This window comes from Spinacia oleracea, chromosome 4, assembly GCF_020520425.1.
Source record: "Spinacia oleracea cultivar Varoflay chromosome 4, BTI_SOV_V1, whole genome shotgun sequence".
Lineage (NCBI taxonomy): Eukaryota > Viridiplantae > Streptophyta > Magnoliopsida > Caryophyllales > Amaranthaceae > Spinacia > Spinacia oleracea.
Genome location: NC_079490.1, coordinates 174,077,868 through 174,097,588, shown reverse-complemented (window position 1 = coordinate 174,097,588; position 19,721 = coordinate 174,077,868). Strand labels below are relative to the sequence as shown.

At 34.6% G+C, this 19,721-nt stretch overlaps 2 protein-coding genes across 3 annotated transcripts; both read left to right on the top strand.

The window, feature by feature from the left end:
• The first annotated feature begins 1,409 nt into the window (after positions 1–1,409).
• LOC110786509 (probable alkaline/neutral invertase B) lies at positions 1,410–7,690 on the top strand. 2 transcript variants are annotated; one of them, XM_021991061.2, is made up of 6 exons: positions 1,410–1,580; positions 1,744–1,763; positions 2,902–3,378; positions 3,699–4,130; positions 5,882–6,440; positions 7,059–7,690. In XM_021991061.2, the coding sequence occupies exons 3-6, from the start codon at positions 2,932–2,934 to the stop codon at positions 7,352–7,354; spliced, it is 1,734 nt and encodes a 577-aa protein (XP_021846753.1). In that variant the 5' UTR covers positions 1,410–1,580; positions 1,744–1,763; positions 2,902–2,931; the 3' UTR covers positions 7,355–7,690. The 2 variants fall into 2 exon arrangements, with proteins under 2 accessions (XP_021846753.1, XP_056698925.1); XM_056842947.1 differs by lacking the exons at positions 1,410–1,580; positions 1,744–1,763 and adding an exon at positions 1,846–2,757.
• Positions 7,691–11,597: 3,907 nt separating this feature from the next.
• Positions 11,598–19,216, top strand: LOC110786508 (uncharacterized). The gene is made up of 6 exons (XM_021991059.2): positions 11,598–12,086; positions 14,282–14,481; positions 15,761–15,901; positions 16,001–16,081; positions 18,663–18,787; positions 18,891–19,216. The coding sequence occupies exons 1-6, from the start codon at positions 11,864–11,866 to the stop codon at positions 18,937–18,939; spliced, it is 819 nt and encodes a 272-aa protein (XP_021846751.1). The 5' UTR covers positions 11,598–11,863; the 3' UTR covers positions 18,940–19,216.
• Positions 19,217–19,721: the final 505 nt, after the last annotated feature.

Sequence of the window (19,721 nt, the reverse complement as noted above, 5' to 3'; positions counted from 1 at the left end):
CAACCTCAGTCTCTTTTACTTACTACCTCCGTTTCATAAAGTTCTTTACAGTTACTATTTGCACGGACTCCAATACAATATTTAACTACTAATATATCCAATTTCGTATGTGGAAAAATTATAAAAAGTTGATATTCTGAAAATACATACTGAGAACAATCTAACAAGATCTTACATGTAACGTTTTGATGTATATAATAGTGAGAATTTACGGTCAAAGTTTTCATGTTATGGTCACGTATTCCAAAGCGTAAAGAACTTTCAGAAACGGAGGAAGTATAAATTAAAAAAATTGGACAATATTGTGAGTCTAATACTCTGGTCAGTCTACCGCACACACACCTTGCTTTCCTCCTAAACCTTAGCTTGAAATTCCCTAATCCACCAATCTATCCTAATCCTTTTTCCAAATATGTAAACTAATGTTAAAAGATTGCCTCAATTAATAAAACAAATATTCTAAATGGTTAATATGTTGACACAATGACACCAATGGCGGTGTTTAAGAAAACTGATTTTTAGCAAAAAAAAATTGGTATTTTTTGAACTTTTAAATGAACTTGTTGAATATTCATTTGGATATATTATTATATTTTAAATTTTGGTAATTGTAGCATTATCGAAATTAACCTGATACCAATTCTTGATAAACGTAGACATTTATTTACACAACGATGATTATTGAAAGTTGCAAAAAAAAAAACTCAAAAAGAAGGTGAATTATTTGATCATCGTGCACAAAAAGGATGATAGGACGGGTTGATGGAGAATAGACAACTTTTATTACAAAGCATAAAATTAAATGTTGTATTTAGGAGACAATTTCATAGTGTTTTCCAAACATATTGTGCTTCATAAAGTAGATATGTTTGAATATTTTTTTTTGAAGGAAAATAATTTTTGCATCTTTGGCATGTAATCAAGCGTTAATAATACAAAATAATGTGATTTATTTCTAAATAAATGTTATAGATTAGAAAATTTATTATAGGCTTATTGTAATATTAAGTGCCATTAACAAAAAAAATGGACCAAATCTCATAGTAAAAGACAGGTAACAATTTCATCTTAAGAAACATATACAAAGCTCGATATATGCATTTATTTTGGTACAAATGAACCACATGCCAACAAGGGCAATATAAATTATAAACGAAAAATGAAATTTTAAACCTACTAACTTGGCAAGTTTACATACATAAATCCTTAATTTCAACCATATTTTAAAATGACTAACGAATATTTGGACTTAAGAGTGTGGACCATTTATAGCACTCTCTATTTCCTACGAAAAACAAGCATCACCATAATATAAAAACGTCTTTTCAAGCAATAATTAGGTTAATTTTTTTTGTTTTGTTTTGTTTTGTTTTGTTTTGTTTTGTGTGTATGTCACTTTCCATGTAAAGACGTCTTTCTGAAAACTCAAAACTAGAGTGTCACTCCCTATTCCCTAACAACATAAAAGAATGATCAAGGAGAGAGCAATTTGTCCTTTCGCATAGGGCATATTGTCCAATCTCACAATCAAAAAATTGGAGCAGCCAGTCAATTCTTTCTTGTTTTTACCGGCGCAACCGGTGATTTCTGGGTTTTTTTTGATCATTTTCTGAATTACCCATCAATTTTTATTTGTTTATTTTTGATAATTTTATAGAAATTTGTAGTATAAATAAATACAGTATCTCACCTTGTTTTGCTCTTTTTTCTTTTTCTCTCTCTCCATTTATTGCTCAAGTGAAGTTGTGGGTTGTTTTCCAGAGGTCAGTCTCAATCAAATCAATAATAATCTTGATTTCATTTTCAGTCATTTTTTAACACCTGATTTTTGTTGTTTTTTTTTTCCCTTTTTTGAGTTATATCATGCAGAATTATTTTCTAATGTTTAGCTATGATTTGATTTTGATGTTATTTTCATACATGCAAATTTCTGTAATTTTATGAATTTTCTTGATAACAGCGCTTCGCAATTGATTGATCTCATATTGTGACGATTTCCTTGGAATTATCAAAATCTTCGTTAAAAATGATGTTAAAGTGTAAATTTGAGATAATAATTGATCCCAATCTGAAAATGAGGATTTGGATATGGGTTGTAACTTGTAATTTAGGACTGTTATCTGGGTGTTGGAAATTCATACTAATAAACGCTAATAAAGGTATTTATGGTATTGATTGTTCGTCAATTTTAGCCTAAGTAGCGAAAAAATCAATTACAGTAGATGAGGTTGTTAGTATGTTGACATGAAGTTAAGTGTATAAATGTTAGGGTCTATATATGGAAGGCACGGGAACAACACTTTAGTTCACCTAAGAAAGGACGGAGTTGTAGAGTGAGGATTGGCCGGGGGCCCAACTTATGTCGTAAAAGGAAGGAAATTAGTTTGATTTCTTGTTCTGGAGAAATGGGTGGTTCACGAGGATTATGTTTTATGCATTTAAGGCAATGTTCTTAATTCTGATATTGCAAACAGAAATCAACTGAAAGTTTTTACAATAGCTAAGTTTAATGTAATTGCTGATTTGGTTGTAAGTGGAAGTTGTTTATATGCTGTCAAAGTGGTCGATTTTTCCTGCAATTAAGAGCATCATAGGCGAATTTCATGTAAAGATGCTCTTGAGTTTTGCTTGTGGATCACCTGCTTGAATTTGGTTTGTTTCTGTAGTGTGCATCATAGGTGAAGTTTCTGGTCTTGAGCAATGATGGATTGCCATGTAAAGGTGCTATTTAGTTTTGCTTGTGGATCATCTGCTTGGGTATGGTAACTTTGGTTTGCTTCTGTAGTGTGGTTGATGCTTTCCATACATTGACTGTCCCGTTCCTGCTTGTTGGTGTGACTAGTGATCTGTTAGAAGCTTAGCATTGAACTTTGAAGTACATTTTCTTGGTTTCGAATGCAGGCTTTTTACTCTTGAACATTATCTTTAAGAATGTCGGGGATGTCAGTTGATGTTCCTCAAAACGGAAATATAAGCCCATTTGATGTATCATATGCCTTAGATGACACCGAAGAATCTGATTTATCAAAGCTGTTGGATAAGCCACGCACCTTGACTTTGGAGAACAGACAACGATCCCTTGATGAAAGGTCTCTTAATGACTTTCTTATGTCACCTCGGGTGCAAACTAGAAATGCTGATAATATGAGCCGCTTAGCAGATCATCTAGAAAATATTGTTTGCTCTGGTCGTCGATCTGGTATCAACACCCCGAGGTCTGGTTTTAGTACCCCTAGGTCACGCTCTAGCTTTGAGCCTCATCCAATTGTCGGTGAAGCCTGGGATGCATTGAGACGTTCTTTGGTTCACTTTCGTGGTCAACCTGTTGGGACTATTGCAGCCTCGGATACTTCGGAGGAAAAATGCAACTATGATCAGGTAAATACCTAATTTATATCTGTCATTTTAACTGCATTTTGTCTTCATCCTGTGAGATATTGAACTATATTCAGGTAGCTTAATGATGGAAATCTCATAAATAATCTTCTAAATTGAAGTTTTGGACTGTTTTTGTTAATTACATCGGGAATTCTGATGGTTCCATGATAAGAGAGTGTACTCAACTCTTGAGAAATTGTTTATTCTGCCGCACTTCCTCTTGTGTAACAACTTTTTCTGCTTCTAAGAGAATTCAACCTTCTGTAAGGTATGCCAACAAGTAATTGGGAAAAAGGTCTAATTACATTGTTCTCTAATAGGTCTTTGTTAGGGATTTTGTTCCGAGTGCATTGGCTTTTTTGATGAACGGAGAACCTGAAATTGTTAAAAATTTCCTTCTGAAAACTCTCCGCCTTCAATCATGGGAGAAAAAGATAGACCGTTTTCAACTAGGGGAAGGAGTGATGCCAGCTAGCTTTAAAGTTTTTCATGATCCAGTGAGAAACCATGAGACTTTGATCGCAGACTTTGGCGAAAGTGCAATAGGAAGAGTTGCCCCCATTGATTCAGGATTCTGGTGGATCATATTGCTTCGAGCATACACAAAAAGCACGGGAGATTGTTCATTAGCTGAAATGCCAGATTGCCAAAAGGGCATGCGCCTCATCCTCAGCTTGTGTCTTTCCGAGGGTTTTGACACATTTCCGACTCTCCTCTGTGCTGATGGTTGTTGCATGATAGATCGCAGAATGGTAAGCTCTTGCTCATACAAACTTGCTATGCTGTTTCTATTGACTTCTGTTGTCATTTTTTTTTTGGTAATTCGCTGGCATGGCTTATTACTGTGTTTTTCTAGTGCAAGATCGATGACTTTTATTTATGAAACTGTCAGTGGGATGAGGAGAAAATTCAGCCTTTTGTGCAGTTCTCATCTGAATATGAGCTGTTGTAATTTTGTAGAAAAGGTGGTATACTGTAAATTGGATTAAAGCTGATTGGGCTAGTTCCATTTGACTCGTCTTATAGAGCTTCCATATCAGTTCATTCTGTTGCAGAGTTCTATCTGTTTGTTTTATACTAATGCTTTATTGCGGTAGTTTAAATGTATATAGGGTAAGGAAAACAAGAAAAATGAGGGGTAGAGGCCCCCTCCCACAACGAATCATGGTCTATATTTGTTTAGAATATCTGAATTTAGTTTATATTCTTCTTTTGACAGCAGGACCATATCAGTTCATGAATCATGAACCGAATTCGACTGTTGAACTTCAGAGGATGAAGTCACTTCATGAGACTGTTCTTATAGTTTTGGTTTGTGATTGTATTAATATGACAAAAAAGGATACAGAACGGAGAGTTGTTTTACTGGTCTCTAGTTTGGGAACAAGGATCATGATATCATAATTGACCATGTCTTGGAAGAAAGGCTTGACAGAATCAAATGAATTGAGATACTCATGATCACATTCTAGGCCTCATTTTCTTGCCCCTGGTTCATTAGCTATAGTAGTCCTTGGCTGATAAGCTCAGTCAACCACGTTACAAGACCCAATTTCTTTGAAATATGCTCTCTGTCAAGTTAGTACTACGTGAACTGCCACTGAATTATGATGTCAAAAAGGATTTGACATACAAGAAGTGAAATCAGATCACAGTACATCTTGCAACTACAAATAGGCACTCTCTTTCTCTTTCTTTTATCATATGTCAAAGATACTATTTTAAAATTTTAAGGTTTAAAATATCTTCCTGAATTTCACTGTGCTGCATACTTCGCTACCCGAAAGGTTGAAGTTGAGTCCTTTCCTAAGTTAAAAACATAGCAAAGTATTATTTTGGATCTTATGCCAAGAAGTATTTTGTTCTCTTGCAATTAACTTCCTGAATGATCTAAGGAGTTCTTGGTTTGATCTGCATGGATGTTAGTATTTTTGTGAAGTTCGAAATTTGCATACCTATTAGAATGTGATATTGTCTTGAACTCCGGTAAATTTCCATTACTTATAGGTCTAATTTATGCTTTAGCCCTGTACAATAAAAATCACTGTATGAGATATATGAGCTACTCTCTGGCGAACTCATAGACACATGCACATGTGGTATAGAGAGCTATATGTAAGAACTTAGGTATGATAGCTCTGCATAGATGCAAACTCTACCAGATAATGGAACTGACATTTTGGCCAAGCAGATGTGAACATCGAAGCTGTTCCGTATTGTACCTACTCTATTTTTTCAAAAAACCGGAAAGTCATACTGTTATTATATTCCATGTTTTCTCCAGATTTTACTGTAGTTTTTGTTTGACATTTGAAGCAAACATCATTGTAGATTTTGAGTTTGTAGAAGCTTCACATAAAAGTAGGAAAATTCCTACACCCATTTTATTCCATGCAGCTATGCAAGTATGCTGTTTATCCTCTGAGGAATTGTTCTTAGACTGCTTATACTGTTACCATGTTCCTATTTGTATGTCCTGATATTCCTGAATTTTGTGGTATAGGGTGTTTATGGATATCCACTTGAAATCCAAGCCCTGTTCTTCATGGCTTTAAGGTGTGCTTTACTTTTGCTCAAGCAAGATGTTGAGGGGAAGGAGTTCATTGAGAGGATAGTCACACGTCTCAATGCTTTAAGCTACCACATGAGAAGTTATTATTGGATGGACTTCAAGCAGCTTAATGATATATACCGATACAAAACAGAAGAGTACTCTCATACTGCTGTAAACAAATTCAATGTGATGCCAGATTCTCTTCCAGAATGGGTCTTTGATTTCATGCCAAATCGTGGTGGCTACTTCATTGGAAATGTGAGTCCTGCGAAAATGGATATCCGTTGGTTCTGCTTGGGGAACTGTATTGCAATCCTTTCGTCCTTGGCCACAGCGGAACAATCCACAGCTATTATGGATCTTATAGAAGCAAGGTGGGAAGAATTGGTCGGTGAGATGCCACTAAAAGTTTGCTATCCAGCCATTGAAAGCCATGATTGGCGCATCATTACAGGATGTGACCCTAAGAATACACGATGGAGCTATCACAATGGGGGATCCTGGCCAGGTACACTCTTTAATTCCTTTTTCCGGGTCTTATAGTACTATGTTTATTCCATTTACATGGGAGCTCGGAGAATCATTCTGACACTAGGTGCTTCACCTGGAGAGCACCATTTTCTGTGCATGTCATTCCAATTTGCAAAGGCCAGTACAGAAGTATAGAGACTTTAGAAGAGGAGGGGATTGGCCCCCTAGACATAATATGCTGGTCTTAACAACTGGAGTATGACAAGACTGCATGATTAATATACGCTATTCCCTCAAAAAGAAAGTAGGACCCTGACATCACATGTTGAGTTCATGTGATTTCTTCTACTCGCGTATTGTGGGTGGAAGGCGGAGTTGGAAGTGCGTTGATCTCTCGCTTGCTCTGCTTACTTCTTTAACTAGGACACAATTTGGTTGTGAGCAGGATGATGGTTATTTCCAGTTTGTTCTTAAAAACTACTGTCTAGACATGGTAGGCATAAATTATTTAGGTTATACGTGTGTCCCTGTCAACAAGATCTATATTAGGTGGCAGAATTATTTTATTTGTTTTTAAATAAAAACAAAAATGAACTTACTCTTCTTAAGCTCTATCAAGGACATCTAATGTAAACTGCAAACTTCTGTGATTCAGTGCTCATATGGCTCCTAACAGCTGCTTGCATCAAAACTGGACGCCCGATGATAGCAAGACGTGCCATAGAACTTGCTGAGTCAAGGTTATTGAAAGACAACTGGCCCGAGTATTATGATGGGAAGCAGGGGCGATACATTGGGAAGCAAGCCAGGAAGTTCCAGACATGGTCCATTGCTGGTTATCTAGTGGCAAAGATGATGCTCGAGGATCCTTCACATTTGGGTATGATCTCTCTTGAGGAAGATAAACAGATGAAGCCTGTCATGAGAAGATCAGCTTCATGGACCACCTAATATTCAAGAACCTCTCTCTTTTAATTAGGTTAGGGTGTAGTTCCTAGCTCATTGTTAACCAGAGTTGGTATTTCTTTGTTTTATGTCTTTCTTTGTACATGCACTTTTCTTGCTTAGGTGATCCCCTACCCCGTGATCGGTCATGAATTATACTTGCAACTAGGTGCATAGTGCACATCCAACACACAAGTGTTATGCATTGGAGCCTTGGAGGGTTCATTGCACTTGGTTGCTTGATATATACACTGCTGATATATGGTGAAATTAGATGGTAAGGGGAAAAAAGGCCATTGCCTCCAAATAAAATTGTTTTTCCCAATATGGTGATGAACCCAATATTTCTGCCTTTGGCTTTTGCTTTTGCTTGTGAATGGTCAATGAAAGTATGAAACAATCTAGTTTTGGCAAGATCAGGATTCCTCAAAACCCATGTGGTTGGGATTCGACCCCAGGTTCCTAGAACTAATTTTGACAAAAGAGTAGGTACTCTTGACTTGGTAGCTGCAGGCCCGGCTCGCAAATTTTTGGATGTACCCGTGTACAGCCAGCTCTGGCTGTACCCCCATCCAAAATGAACATTTACTATTTCGGAAATGAACATTTATTTATTTATTTGGAAATTAACATTTACTATTTTGGAAATAAACATTTAATATTTTGGAAATGAACATTTATTTATTTGGAAATTACTCCGTAATATTTATCTACTCATTTGAATATGAACGTTTATCTAATTATTTGGGAATCCTCATTTATTCAATCAATTTAGAAATGAACATTTATCCACTGACTGTGAAATGAGTATTTACTAATTTTAAATTGAACATAGTTATTTCATTATTATGGTATTGCTTTGAACATATATTTACATATATTGAGCAATTAAAACATGTCAAATAAAATATTTTACCAAAAAATGAACATTTTAGGCATTGCCTATGTAAAATTGTACTTCAATCACCCACTTATTTTTCTATATCTTCAATCTTGAATCTTGCTTTTGATGTAGTCTCGAGTTCTTATACTTTTGAATGAATGTATGAAGTGTGATTTGAACACAATATTTGACTTTCACGGTTTTAACCAAAATGTTACTCCGTACTTCATATATGATTTTGGTTCGAACATGTAAATACCTTATATGGTCACAAGTAGCATAACATGGATTGTCTCCTTCACTTTATTTACCTGAATAATAATTTGAGAAGGGGCTTAATGAAGTTATTACAAGCAACAAAACATAGTGTAGTATAGCTTATATTATCCACAAGTGCTAGTGTTAACTGTTAAGTTGTGAGACTTGATGGGATGCCCTATGTAATAAATTGTTTATAATAAGTCTGTTCCATTAAGAAAATCTTGTAATCCCTTATGATGGGATGCCCTATGTATCTTGTAATTGTTTATAATAAATTGTTTGACTTTTACTATTTCAATTTCCTCATTGTTGTAGGCTGAAAATGAACATAGTAAATAATTTGATATGATGATCACAACTAATTTAAAAATGAACATTTACTGATTTGAAAATGATAAGCAGCAAAGAAAAATATAGGTTAAAAAGAAAGAACAAGGGTTTAAAAGATGCTCAGTAATAGAACAAGAAGAACAAAGAATACAAAAGGTATGAAAAATAAAACAAAACGTATGAACAATTTCATTATGAACATTAACCAGGTGATTATTATGAACAAACAAATAAACAAAAATGAACAAAAAAGAACAAACAATATTAAAAAGAACACAAAATTCCAGAAGAAAGAACAACAATACAACAATTATGAACAATTTAAAAAAAAACAACATTAAAGAACAAACAATACAAAAAGAAAGAACAAACAATACAAAAAGAAAGAACAAACAATAAGACGCTTGTAAAAACATAAAAGATCAATGAAGAGCTTAATTTCATTATGAACATTAACCAGATGATTATTATGAACAAACAAATAAACAAAAAAAAACAAATAATTAAACAAAAAAGAACAAATAATATAAAAAAGAACATAAAAATTCAAGAAGAAAGAACAAACAATACAACAATTATGAACAATTTTATGATGAATTTAAAAACAACATGAAAGACCAAATAGTACAACAAGAAAGAACAAACAATACAGACGCGTTGTTTTTTTTGGGGGGGGGGGGGGGGGTACAGCCAGAGCTAGCAGTACCCGGGTACAACAGTTAGGGGTTAGGCCGGCCAAATCGAAGTAGAGGCCAATAGGCCCAGAAAAAGACGTATTTTAAAAAGCTGCAAATCTATTACTATATACTAAAAGAGACACCAGGAATGACACGTGTCACTTCCTGGTGAAAATTTTTCCCGCCAAAAACTCTTTTCTAAAAAGACATATTTACTTTTTCCTTTTTTGTTTTCTCTGTTTTTGTATAAATGTTTATATATGGAAAAAAAATATATAGAATTATGGAATATGCCATTATTAAAATTTTGGTAATATTTTAGTCAAACTGTCATATCAATAATAGAAAATGGGGACCTTAATATTTTGACTAAATTACATATTAAATATATCAAATATTTTAGTCAGATCATTATATTAAACATATAAAATATAAAATACATAGTAAGTAAAGTTACGACAACTTTTGTGTAAGACCGCCTTACCGAAAAGACCACTTTAATTGTTTAACTAATTGGTTGCATTGCTTAACTAATTGGTTTAAGTGCTTAACTAATTAGTTTCAGTACTTAACTAATTGGTTTTGTTGTTTAACTCATTGGTTTCATTGCTTAACTTATATGACACAGATGTGGTCTTTTGTGTAAGACCGCCTTATATAAAAGTTCGTAAAGTTAAAATATGATAAAATGAGTACATTCGAGATTATTAATTACGCAATAGATTTAAGGGATACATAATTCAATTAAACTTTTTATAAAAAAGATAGTCAAATAATAATTTTCAAATATCCGTGCGTCCACGGGACCTAATCTAGTAAAATAAAATAAACACAATAAACTACCTAGTATTTACACAAAAAATGTGATCAATATACAAAGTATTAATGAAAGAAAGTTAATAAAAAAAATTAAAGAAAGCACAATAAAATATTACATACAGTACCATTTATGAAGTACTAATGAAAACAAGTTATCAAAAAATAACTTAAACTAATGGAAAATATAAAAAGTTTGGTTGGGAAAGAAAACAAAGGACAGAGAATTGTAGTTCTACATTTTTGAAATCACGAGGCTTCATGTGTTGCAGTTTATTTTATTTTTAAAAAAACTCCTAGTAAAATTTTCACCAATTTTGGATTTTGGGTCATTTCGGATCCGAGGTCTTGTTTAATGTTCCACTTTGAACTGTTACAGACTTACAGGGTCGGGGGGGGGGGGGGGGGGGGGATAACAAATATTAGTGCCTTACTCCATGGAGTTGGCTACTCTAGTCTAAACTCTAAACTCTAAAGGACCATAAGTCGTTTTGAATGAATCATTCTCTTTCACTTCTAAAGTAAAGCGTTATGATTCTTAAACCAAAATCTTTATAGTCCGTTTTTTCTAGCATTCAGTCCCCTTGTCACATATGAGTCCTAGCAAGGCTATACTTCAAACCCACTACACGATACATAACATGATAATGTACATCATCATGTAAATATGTGCTATTTTGAAGAATATTTTAATGTGGAAATATGAGTAAATATATTTAATTTCCATATCAATAGAGAAGCAAAGTTGTAGAAATATAAGAAAAATATTTAATTTTAACTTATTTGGTTTGTTAATATGGAAATCTATATCTATATTAGAAAAAGAGAAGAATGCTTATTTTAGATTTTGATTTGTTTTACAACACTTATAAGTTGCTCGTAAAATGCATGTCTAAGGACAACACAAGATAAATATAAAAGATTTAATCCAATTATTTGCAAAAAAAATCCGTTTCCAAAAATCAAACTTGCTAAAACTAAGGATTCCTAAAATTTATACATAGTACAAATTTACCGCGATTTTCTCATAGTTTCCAAACACACTAGCCATCTAGTCCCCCACAAAAGAGGCTAAGCCAATTTCCTATTTTTATCTCAAAATTACATTTTAATCTAAATATAGAAATTTGTTTTTTTTACAAAAATCACTTTTCCCCTTTTCTTTTCTCTTTTAAAGCGCTTTCCTCCCTTTATCCCAATTTCAAATTGTAATTAAAAAAAAAAAAGAATCTAATCATAAAAATTACCAAATATAAAAATAAAAATAAAAATTGCAATCAAGAAATATAGTCCAACCCAAGTCACTCAACCAAACTCCTTCATTGAATCATTTCCATCAATCTCTCAAAAATCCTTACTATATTTATTATAATATTATATGTATTTATTTAGGATTAAATATATGATCTTTAGCTAATCAACACACCACCATAACTCCACCACCTCCTCCTCCTCCGTTCCTAAATCAAAATTGAATCCGCCATTAATTTATAGCAGGAGAAGATCGAAAAACCCTAGAGATCGAAAAAATCCCCCAAATTTGAAGAAATGAGGCCGCAGAGAAGGACGATCCACACTATAATGGCTTGGTTAAGAAGGCAGCCGCCGAAGGTGAAGGCATTTCTTGCTGTGGTCACCGGAATGGCGGCGTTGGTTTTGCTAAGAGCTGTGGTTCGCGACCACGATAATTTATTTGTCGCCGCCGAAGCTGTTCATGTTATTGGCATCGCCGTTCTCATCTATAAACTAACCAAGGAGAAAACTTGTGCTGGTACTATTTTTTGGCTTTAATTTACTGTAATTTAGTTTTTTCCAGCTGAATTGAAAAATTAGCTGTAGGAGTTCATCATCAATTACGAAATTAAGATTGGATTTTTTTTTTCCAAAGATTTTTTTTGGGGGAAATGGTAGGTAAATGGTGCATTTGTAATTGGAATTGTTTTCTGAAAATTTCGATTGTTGATGTATTAATTAAACAAAAGGAATTAATTTTGTCTCTTTTTTTAATGATGGTAATTTGGGGTTCCTTTTGTTGCTTGTGGAGGATGTGGGAATTTCTGGCTGTTTTTTCTTTTTGTATAAACTTCCTTCCTTTTCAGATTGGTGTAAGCCGCAGAAAAGAGCAAATTCAAGTTGGTTTACATTTTGAGTTCCTGATATTGAGAATGTCTGAGGATATATAGGAAACAAAATGTATTTTTTGGCTGTTAAGTTGTATAGAAAATTGCAATTAGGTTGCTTGAATGATGTATATTTGGATTGAGAAAAAAGTGTTTTCAAGAGAATGAAGGTGGTTTGATGATGAAAACAACGAGTGTTCTGAGTTGTCTGGATTTGATAACATGTGAGGTTATAGTGAAAAGAGAATGTGTAGGTTGTATTGCGATTAAGTTGCTTGAATGTGTGTATGGTTGGGTGTCTAAATTAAAAAAAATGGAGATGGTTGATGATGAAAGCAATGAGTATTTTGAGTTGTCAGTCTATGAGAATATCGGAGGATTCAGTGAAAGGAACATGTATTTTTTGGTGGAGTAAGTTGTATTGAAATTAGATTTCTTGAGTGTATGTGTATTTGGATCTTGAGTGAAATTTTCTAGAGAATGAAGATGTTGGGTGATTAAGGCAACAAGTCAAGGAAGTATATGTTACATTAAGAAATTTCTTTTAGAATATTTATGAATTGTGCATTTGAGGAGATAAGTGTTTGGTTTTGGACTTATGATTCTATTGTGTGTGTGTATACATCAAATTATTTGATGGATAATCCATTAAGTTCCTTGATTGTCTTGTCACTTTGTTAGTACGGAGTAGTACATTCTAGAGGGAAATTAATTGTGGGGATAAAAATTACAGATGTGTTGAAGTCTTACTCCGTATATTTTAGTCATTTTTTAAACAAAGAAGATTGTTTTTTTTTTGGAATGACGGTGGTTTCTTGTATTCAAAGCATTTATATTGAGAACTCAAGTTAGTTTGACTTTTACATGCTTCAATTGCTTATGCTAAACCATATCAGTTCGGGTTGTGTCTCTATGTGAAATCGCATCTATTTTTTCAGAAGGCCCTACAGCGAGACAAAGTGATCACACACACTTGAATATATCCCCAGAAAAAGATGTACCTAAAAGTCATTAATTAAAGCAAAATGTAAAAGTCAACTAAATCGATACTCATTTATCACAATTGTTTTTATTTATTTATAATCAAAACTCACCAATCATCATTAATAATACTTCCTCCCTTTTTTTAATTATTGCACCATTTGATGTTTCACGCTTGCCAATGCAAACTCTATTCATTAATATCTCTTATTATGCATTATCTAAAAATTATAAAAAGTTGATACGAAGTATTTTGAAAATATATATCGAGACGAATCTAATAAGATCAACACATGACTATATAATTCCTTATGTATAAATCACAAAAAAATTGGTAAAAGAGATTGTGTTGCAAATGGTGCAATAATAAAATAAAAAAAATGGCGGGAGTATATGGTTTTGATGATGAACTAAATTGAATGTTGACGCTTAAAATTCCCATTGAAGAATTATTTAGGTTCAAAATAATTTAATTAGTATCGAGTATCAAATAAATTTAGGGACTAAAAGACCCCAATTTTGTGCTTGTTCCAGTATATTAGAGCATGTTGTATGTACCTCTATACATATATGAGATCCATGTCATGAGTTTAATTCTTCCATCTGCCCCCTTCGTTGTTGAAGCAGGTTTGGTGTTTTTTCTGGCAATAGGCCATAATTTATTTGTTAACAGTTTAAGAAGAGCAGTCATGGTAGGCGCTAAATATCCACGTGGTATTTGAATTTAATCTTTCAGTATCTTCTCCAAGTAATAGAATCACTTCTGTTGAAAACTTGAAATGCCGTAGGTAGTTCCACCCTCCCGTGGCTGAAATTGTCTTTTCTGGTTTATGAATTAACTTTTTTCACTTTGGATGAATTGCAGGACTCTCACTAAAGTCGCAGGAGCTTACGGCTATCTTTTTAGCTGTTAGGCTGTATTGCAGTTTTGTCATGGAATATGACATTCACACTCTACTTGATTCAGCTACCTTGGTTTTCACATTGTGGGTCATATATATGATTCGATTTAACTTGAGGTCAACATATATGGAGGAGAAGGACAACTTTGCTCTATATTATGTGGTGAGTGAAACTACTTTGAGATTACTTGCACAGCTGCACCATTATCTTTCTGATTGGGAATACAATTAAATTATTACCATTATGTTGTTTGGCAAGGGATGGGAATAGGTTGGTATAAATAGCAAATTTACTTGAATACTCTTGCTAATATACTCCTCCTTCCTATTTGATGGCTAAATAGTCTTTTTTGCTCTCTCCCAATTTCTACCTCATAAGCCCCAAACCTTCCTTGGATTTTCATGGAAATAGAGATTCCCCGTTCTCCCTTCAATCCTCGCAAGTCTTCTAACTGATAAACTGACTAGTAGAGACAACTTCGATGGTAAATTGGTAATATGTTTCATTTTTAGTCAGTTATGTGGTTGACTTAAGGTTTTTAGCTTTCACTCTAGCTATGCATGGAAGGAAAGACAGCCCATTGGTAGGCCACCTAGAGGCTATGCTTAAATTACAATCTGAGTTATATGTTCCAAACTTCCAATATAGCATGTTAAGTTCATAGAAGGATGTTGTTCACCTTCATTGTGATGGCCTGTTTTTATAGGTGGTAATAAATGGGGGTCACTCTAATGAATTTATATTAAAATTTGTAAGGAACTTCCCATGCCAATACCCATGGTAATGAGGCTCCATCCTTAAGCATGCGTTTTGAATCTTTTATTTATAAAATTCCATTACCACTCAATACCACCTCTAGAACTGGTAATGGAAATTCTTGAAGAAAAGAGATATTTGGGGGTAGACAGGCATTGCCTGGGATGGTGGCATAGGGCTCTCTGTGCATTCGCACTATAAATTCATTGTCATAACTCATAACCACCATTTTTTCTACATACCTTACAGGCTGTGAGTTATGTTGATTTACTCTTATTTGTTACTTCATGTAGTTTATAATACGGAAGTAGCTCTGAACCCATCTCTGGTGATATGTTATGGTGCCTGTGCTGATACCATGTACATGCTCCTATTTCACATTTAATGTAAGTGTATTTCCACAAGGGCTGGTATGCAGCCCCTTGTTCCAGCCTTTTGTCTTCAGACATAGGAAAAACACGCAGTTGTGACTTGTAGCCTCGATGTAGGGCTTTTGATGTATTTTGGGTAACTTTGATATTTCCTCTAGCCTTTATCCCAGTGAACCCAGGCTTCCCGCCTTGTACATCTTGCACTTATTTTTTGCTGTACTCTGCCATTTGTTTATTTTCCATGAATATCCCTTTTTTCCACCCATTATTTTTGCTTTTAATATTTTTACTTTTCGTTATCCAATATTTTGCAGTTACTACCATGTGCTATTTTAGCATGTGCTGTTCATCCATCAACTTCGCACAATATTTTAAACAGAACATTGTGGGCGTTCTGTGTATATTTAGAAGCTGCCTCGGTGCTGCCGCAGCTTCGGGTTATGCAAAATACAAAGGTCTGGCATCTTGGAAAAGGTTACCCAAAATACTACGTATTTCGTTGTTTAGATACTCTTTGGTCCTGACTCTTTCATTCTGTTTTCATTCTATTTCAGATCGTTGAACCATTTACAGCGCATTATGTGTTTGCGCTAGGAGTAGCAAGATTCTTGAGCTGTGCCCACTGGGTTCTTCAGGTTTGATATCAACTTGAACACCTTGAATGTTAACTTAAATGAGGAAATTCACATAAATTTCCCTCCCAATTCTTAACAATGAGAGACAATAAGGAAAGTTCAAAAAAAAGTCAAAGCAAAGGCATTGATTAGAATAATAAATAGGTGTTGAAAAATGCTTGCCTAAAGAAAGGGAAAATATTGAGGAAATAATAAGCTGTGTTTCTTTTCCCGTAATTACCTTCTAGTGCCACCAAGATTATAGTGTAGGATTTATATTATTTCCCTACACCCTGGTTGTATCATCTGCCCCCACATTCATGACCTGAAATTTCCTTCTACAAGCCTTCACTGATACTCCCTCCGCAATTTATTAGGAGTCACACTTACCATTTCCGGCCGTAATTTATTAGGAGTAACACTTACATTTTTAGTAACTTTTCTACCCACCATCTAATTAAATAATATATCTAATTTACCTATAACCCGCCACCACATTAAACAATTCATTTCATAAACCCACCCCACCAGAATAATATGGTCCCCACTTGTTTTACTTATTCCCTCCGTCCCGGAATACTCGACCCGGTTTGACCGGCACAGAGTTTAAGGGACTTGAATTGACTTATTTAGTTTAATAGGTAGTAGTTGATAGTGGGGTATTATTTTAACGTAGTTAGTGGGAAATGTGTAAAGAGGTGGGGTTGGGGGAGAGTAGGGGTTGAATTTTTAATTATTTTTTGTATGGAGTAAGGGGTAGGTGGGTTAATAGGGGTGGAGTGAGAAATAATATAATATTGTTAGAATATTTCCATTTTTAGAAACAGGTCAAGTATTAAGGGACGGCCCGATAAGGAAAACAGGTCAAGTATTCCGGGACGGAGGGAGTATTATTTTATTTCATTCTACTATTCTTCCTTAATACTCGTGTCCGGCCATATGTGACTCCTAATAAATTACGGAGGGAGTATGAAATTTGTGGATCACTTGTACTGATTGATTTGTTTTAAGCACCTTAAAACCGTTTCTCTTTCCTCTCAATCAGTGTCCTGCAATGGTAAGTTGGCTTTTAAGATTCTAGTGGGTGTTGCTTAGGGGGTACCGGGGTAGTTTGAAATAGATATATATATATATATATATATATATATATATATATATATATATATATCTGGGAAGTTATGTAGACGAAGGGTAGATACTAGCGGGCTCACTCATTTTGGTTATTTTCCTAGTTATAAAGTGCTTTATGCTGTCCAACTTGTTATGTGGTCCCATAAAATGATTCAGGCCTGACATATTCTCATTATGGCTTCGAATTTCTCTTAACCATCCGTCCATTCTGCATTTGCAAAGTTCAGTGGCTCCTTTGGTTAGGAAAACATTAATAGTTGTACAAGAGGTCAAATTGGAAAAGGTGAGAACAAATGTGGGATCTACTATCTTCCCATGACCATTAAGCGTAGAAACACAAGTTAGGAAACAGTGGTTCCGGTGCTTCCTGTGGCTTGTGAGTCATGGTATCAGGATCCCAGTTGTGTAACTGACTAAGGCTCCGTGGCGTAAAACGTTTTCATGGAAAATGATTTTCCCCTTTTCAATCATTTTACGTTGTTTGGTTGGGTAAGGGATGGAAAACAATTTTCCATGACTCCCTCAAATGTGGAAAACCCTTTTCCATTTGAAAGGGAGGGAAACAACTTTTCCTCCTTACCTCCCTCTCTTTTCTTCCCCTCAATCTTCACCATCTTCTCCCATTTTCCTTTAAGGTACCAAACAAAGGAAAACTAGTTTGGAATTGTGTTTTTCCTTGAAAAATGTTTTCCATGGAAAATCATTTTACAATAAACGTTTTACGCCCTACCAAACAGAGCCTAAGTGCTAGTATGTTGTAGAATCAGATGTTCTTTTTGTTTCCCTTCTGGTATTTTCTATCCAATAGGTACAGTTATTTAAAAGTCTTAACTGGGTGTGCTGTCCGTTCAAGCGTTGGGTTTGTAGTACCTTTTCCATTCAAACTTATCTGGTTCATGCAATCCCAGTTTTAATTTGGGCTCACTTGTTTTTGTTCATTAGATGCATACAGAAGATGCTCATTCAAGGATTTAAAAGGTCTGGCCCATATTAGGCATCTCACATAGTCAGCTTAACATTATTTATTATTAGCAACGGTAGATGGAAGGGGAGGAGAGGGAAGAGGAGGGAAGTGGTTTCTCACTTTTCCTTCCAGAGTTTTTTCAATATTTGGAGGGTTTGGTTTATTAAACTGGGAAGGATTATGGATCTGTACAGTATCTTCCCTGTCCTGAACTCTTCTTCCAAATTCCTCGTCTAAACATAAAGTAAGAGCCTGCACTACATGTCTACATCTACTTGCAGTTGTTGTGAATGTTTCTGCACAGACTTGTAGATTAATAAGTAGGAACCGCTCCACCTAAAACGTGTCCAAGTGCTTGGCATCATTAACAAATATCAATAATGATACTTTTTCCACCAAAAAACCTGTAAGGCATAGAAATACAGTGCACGAATTCTAGAGGTTCTTGATCATGAAGTATATTGTAATTCAAGCAATAACAATAACTATTTTTGCCACTTTCACCAGGTATTGGACAGTCGTGGGCACCTTCTAACTGCTTTGGGCTATGGATTATGGCCATCTTTTGTTCTTATCTCGGAGATTGTGCAAACTTTCATTCTGGCGGATTTCTGTTATTATTATGTTCAAAGGTTGCCATTCTTAAGCCAGACTTTTTTTGTTGCTCTTATTTTGACTAATTGTTCTTGGTGAAATTAATAATGACAACTCTGTCTATCTTTGTGGCTCTTACAGCATCTTTGGAGGGCAACTTGTCCTACGCCTTCCATCAGGAGTTGTGTAAACTACAGTTTATAGGAGACTGCGTCAACAAAAATGTTATTGGAAGCTCAATGGATGGTTTTATTTTGCTTATTCAACCGTCTCTGCACTCCATACGGGCTATCATGCGCTTCTAGTGTGACTATAGCCCTATCCACTAAGGGTTGTGTAAAAGTTAGAGATGAAAGGAGAACGTTGTATGAATGTTGAATTAAAACGTTATTTACTTGACAAATACATTAATTTTATAGCATCAGAAACTCATATATATCTCATAGATTACTGGTATTTCATGTGCTTGTGCCTGTATTACCTATTTACACGAATCAGGATTTCTTGTCTTACACCTCTCAGTTTATGTAGAGTTCAATCTCACGTTATGAATTTCAACTGTGAAAGATCATTCCTTTCGACTTTTGTGCTTTCTGAGGACTATGAACTATGAAGAAAGTGTTCTTCACCTGGAGTGAACAACTATTGTGTGACACAACGACACGTGAATTTATTTATTCACATTCTCGTTCCAAAAGATGTGAATATGAAACTTGGCTACCAAATTTCTACCAAACATACTACCCAATCCAAACAAGTGATAATTGTATAAACTTTTGTAAGTCAGTTGTTTGAGGTTTCCGAATATATTGGTGAAATAACTACTCCATATTACTCTCTTCGCTCTTTTGTAATTGTCGTTTTTGAATTATCTCCATGCCCATCATTAATATAAGATTGGGTAAAATAATAAAAACATGCATGATGAGAAATAACATTTCCAAGAGAACTTCAAATGGATTAAAATCTATG

Coding starts and splice junctions, on each gene's coding strand:
- LOC110786509 (XM_021991061.2), top strand. CDS start 2,932: ATGTCGGGGATGTCAGTTGATGTTCCTCAAAACGGAAATATAAGCCCA. Junction 4,131..5,881: donor GCATGATAGATCGCAGAATG/GTAAGCTCTTGC, acceptor TTTGTGGTATAG/GGTGTTTATGGATATCCACT. Junction 6,441..7,058: donor CAATGGGGGATCCTGGCCAG/GTACACTCTTTA, acceptor TCTGTGATTCAG/TGCTCATATGGCTCCTAACA.
- LOC110786508 (XM_021991059.2), top strand. CDS start 11,864: ATGAGGCCGCAGAGAAGGACGATCCACACTATAATGGCTTGGTTAAGA. Junction 15,902..16,000: donor GGGTTATGCAAAATACAAAG/GTCTGGCATCTT, acceptor ATTCTATTTCAG/ATCGTTGAACCATTTACAGC. Junction 16,082..18,662: donor GTGCCCACTGGGTTCTTCAG/GTTTGATATCAA, acceptor CACTTTCACCAG/GTATTGGACAGTCGTGGGCA.